At 39.3% G+C, this 3,040-nt stretch overlaps 1 protein-coding gene across 1 annotated transcript; it reads right to left on the reverse strand.

The window, feature by feature from the left end:
* Positions 1 to 1,135: 1,135 nt before the first annotated feature.
* LOC144241507 (trace amine-associated receptor 6) lies at positions 1,136 to 2,173 on the reverse strand. The gene has a single exon (XM_077776086.1). It carries the CDS (start codon positions 2,171 to 2,173, stop codon positions 1,136 to 1,138), a length of 1,038 nt encoding a protein of 345 aa, XP_077632212.1.
* Between the last annotated feature and the right edge of the window lie 867 nt (positions 2,174 to 3,040).

Below are 3,040 nucleotides of genomic sequence, written 5' to 3' on the forward strand. Positions count from 1 at the left end.
TTCGCATTATAATCATTAGGAAATTTTCAATATGTCACCACATCAATGTCTTTTTTTCAAATTATTAATTTAGGTCAATTTAGAAATTCAATTTGTGGTCGATGAACAGTCTTTTATTATTTGACCACTTATAATAAGTTTTCCTGCTCTCTTTATATATAAAGCATATATCAAAGACTTTAGGGCAGAGTTACAATAACCAAACCAATAAAATATCTCATAACATATGAAGGTGCCATAAACCCTTAAAAGAATCAGTGAATGAATCAATTGCATGTGTTAACATGCAACCAAAAATGCTACCCTGTGACACCCAGGGCCTGAGCTGCTTTTCTCTCTCTCTTAGCCATCCTAGCCTTGCAAGTCCCTGACAGTGATTCTATTTTGTACTAATATTTTCAGTCTCTTTAGTATGTTTTCTAGCCACAAGAAAAATATTACTAGATGCAATATTAGGAAAGCTAGATGTGAAAAATAATAGAAATTCTATCAACTTCCAGAATTGATTTATAACAAGGTGGCAACCATGTACAGAACAGAAGGCACTTACTAATTCCTCCATCCCATCCTCATGCACACCTACTGTATACAAGAGAATCCAGGAGCCGCTGAAGCAAATTCCAAGCACAGGTACCATGCAGACAGCCAACAAAATAGATTTCACTTCTGCCCCCAATTTTCCTTTGGGAAAACAAGCAAAGCATAGCCAAAAACAAACAGGACAACAACCCTGTGAAAGCTAACCTCAGAGAAATTTTTTAACAAGTTGGGAGTGAGTAGAAAACTTTCTAAGGAAAAGAGGAAAGAAGACAATTTTTAAAAAGGTGTTTTTAGGCCATGAAGGGAATAATCAATAAAATACAAGAGCAAAAGGGAGGGAAGGAAGTATGTGCAGGAAATGAGGGATGGTGAGCTCTGTAGCACTTAACAAATAGGGATTTGACATTTACTAGTTATACAAATATTTTTTTGAGAAACGACAGGAAGCACACAGTTAATACTGGAAAACATTGATTTATCCTGTTAAATTTGAAGAGCAAATGGTTTTCTCCTCATTAATAGTCTTATTTGATTTTTACAAACTCATTTCCTTTGGAAATTGTAAAAGTTTCTCTAATTTCCTCAGTCCAATTGCTTACATTTGTTCAGGGAACAAATTCATGGTGGCTGAACTGTCCTGGAAAACCCACCCACTCACAATAATTTTTATGGCTTTCCTGAACCATGGGTAAAATAAAGCATAAATTAAAGGATTCATGGCTGAATTATAATAAGCACACCAACAACAAATCTCATAAACGTAGGCAGGGGTTATGAAACCCATATAAGCATCAATTAGTGAGTCAATACTGTATGGTAACCATGAAATCATAAATGTTACCACAGTGATACCCAGGGTTTTCGCTGCTTTTCTTTCTCTCTTGGCTACTCTGGATTTGTAACTAGCTGATGACAATTCTATTTTGCCCCCAGTATTTTCCATCTTTTTGGCCTGTTGTCTAGCCACAAGAAAAATATTGCTATAGAGAATTATCATAACAAGGGTAGGTATAAAGAAGGATAGAAAATCTATCAATACCCAGTTTTGATTTACAACTGTCTGACAGCCTCCTACACAGTTGAGGGCACTAGATAACTCCTCCAGCCCATCATCATAGGCACCTGTGTAGAACACGGCACCACTGTATACAAGAGGCAAGATCCAGGAGATGCCGATGCATCTCCCTGACACAGACACCGTGAACTTGGTAGGATAGACCAGAGGCTCAGTAACAGCGATGTACCTGTCGATGGAGATGAAGCACAAGTGGAAGAGAGACGAGTAACAAAACGCCACATCACAGCACGTGTGGAAGGTACAGAAACTCGACCCAAAGTACCAGCAGCTCTCCACAGACCTGACCATGCTGAAGGGCATGACGGTCACCCCCACCAGAAAGTCAGCACAGGCCAGAGAGGCGATGAGGAAATTGGTTGGAGAGTGCAGCTGCTTGAAATGCAGGATTGAAATCACCACCAGGAGGTTTCCAAAAACAGCCAGCAGAGCCCCAGAGCCAAACACCGTGTAGAGAATGAGCCTGGGTCCAGGTGAGTAGGAAGCTTTCACGCAGGACCCGGTCACGTTCTGGTAACAGAGCTGCTCAGCTGTAGAGGGGGATGAGTTGGTGCTCATGGTGCATGTGGAGAACTTTGTCCTTGATTTTCACACAGAGTATAAGATTCTGCTTTTTAAATACTCCTGGGGAGGAAAACATAATTATACCAGGATGCCTGAAGAAATTATCAGATATTATTTCTAATGTTTCCACTTTCCCTTTATTATTATAAATACTTTCTATACAACAAAATAAAATTGAACACAATTATATTGTAGGGATGCCTGGGTGACTCATTTGGTTGAGTGTCCGACTCTCTTGATTTCGTCAGGTCGTTGTCTGGCATTTCCTGAGCTCGAGCCCTGCGTCCCCTGCTTGGGGTTCCCTGTCTCTCCCCCGCTCTCTGCTATTTCCCCACTCATGCTTGCTCATGCTCTCTCTTTCTCTCAAAATAAATAAATATTTTAAAAATTGTGTTGTACAAGATTAGTAGGTGTTAATTTCAACTAAGTAATGCTTGATTCCTTTACTTTGATAAAAGTCCCTTTTTTTCATAAAAATGTGTTTTTCTTTTTACCTCTAGTGTTCCTCTTTGCCACAGCTGCTGATATGGGATGTAACTGTGGAGATGAAGGATCACCTTCTCTTTATCTCTACGTTAGCTGACCTGCATCACTAAGACATGCAGTTCTTCCACATAAATAAATGCCATCAGTGGGAAAATCCCTGCATGGAATCCCTATAGTATAACGTGTGAACTTGGGAGACTTTTTTCAACAGTGATGATCAGGAAAGGCATTCTACAAAACAACTCTTAACATTAAATTAGCTTAGCCATTAAGTTTCTTGGGCCAAAGATTTCTTTTTTTTTTTCTTTTTTTTCTTTTTTTTAATTTATTTCTAGGAGAGAGAGAGAGCGTGAGCAGGGGAGGGTCAGAGAGAGA

This window comes from Crocuta crocuta, unplaced genomic scaffold (genome assembly GCF_008692635.1).
Source record: "Crocuta crocuta isolate KB4526 unplaced genomic scaffold, BGI_CrCroc_1.0 scaffold25, whole genome shotgun sequence".
Lineage (NCBI taxonomy): Eukaryota > Metazoa > Chordata > Mammalia > Carnivora > Hyaenidae > Crocuta > Crocuta crocuta.

Coding starts and splice junctions, on each gene's coding strand:
- LOC144241507 (XM_077776086.1), bottom strand. CDS start 2,173: ATGAGCACCAACTCATCCCCCTCTACAGCTGAGCAGCTCTGTTACCAG.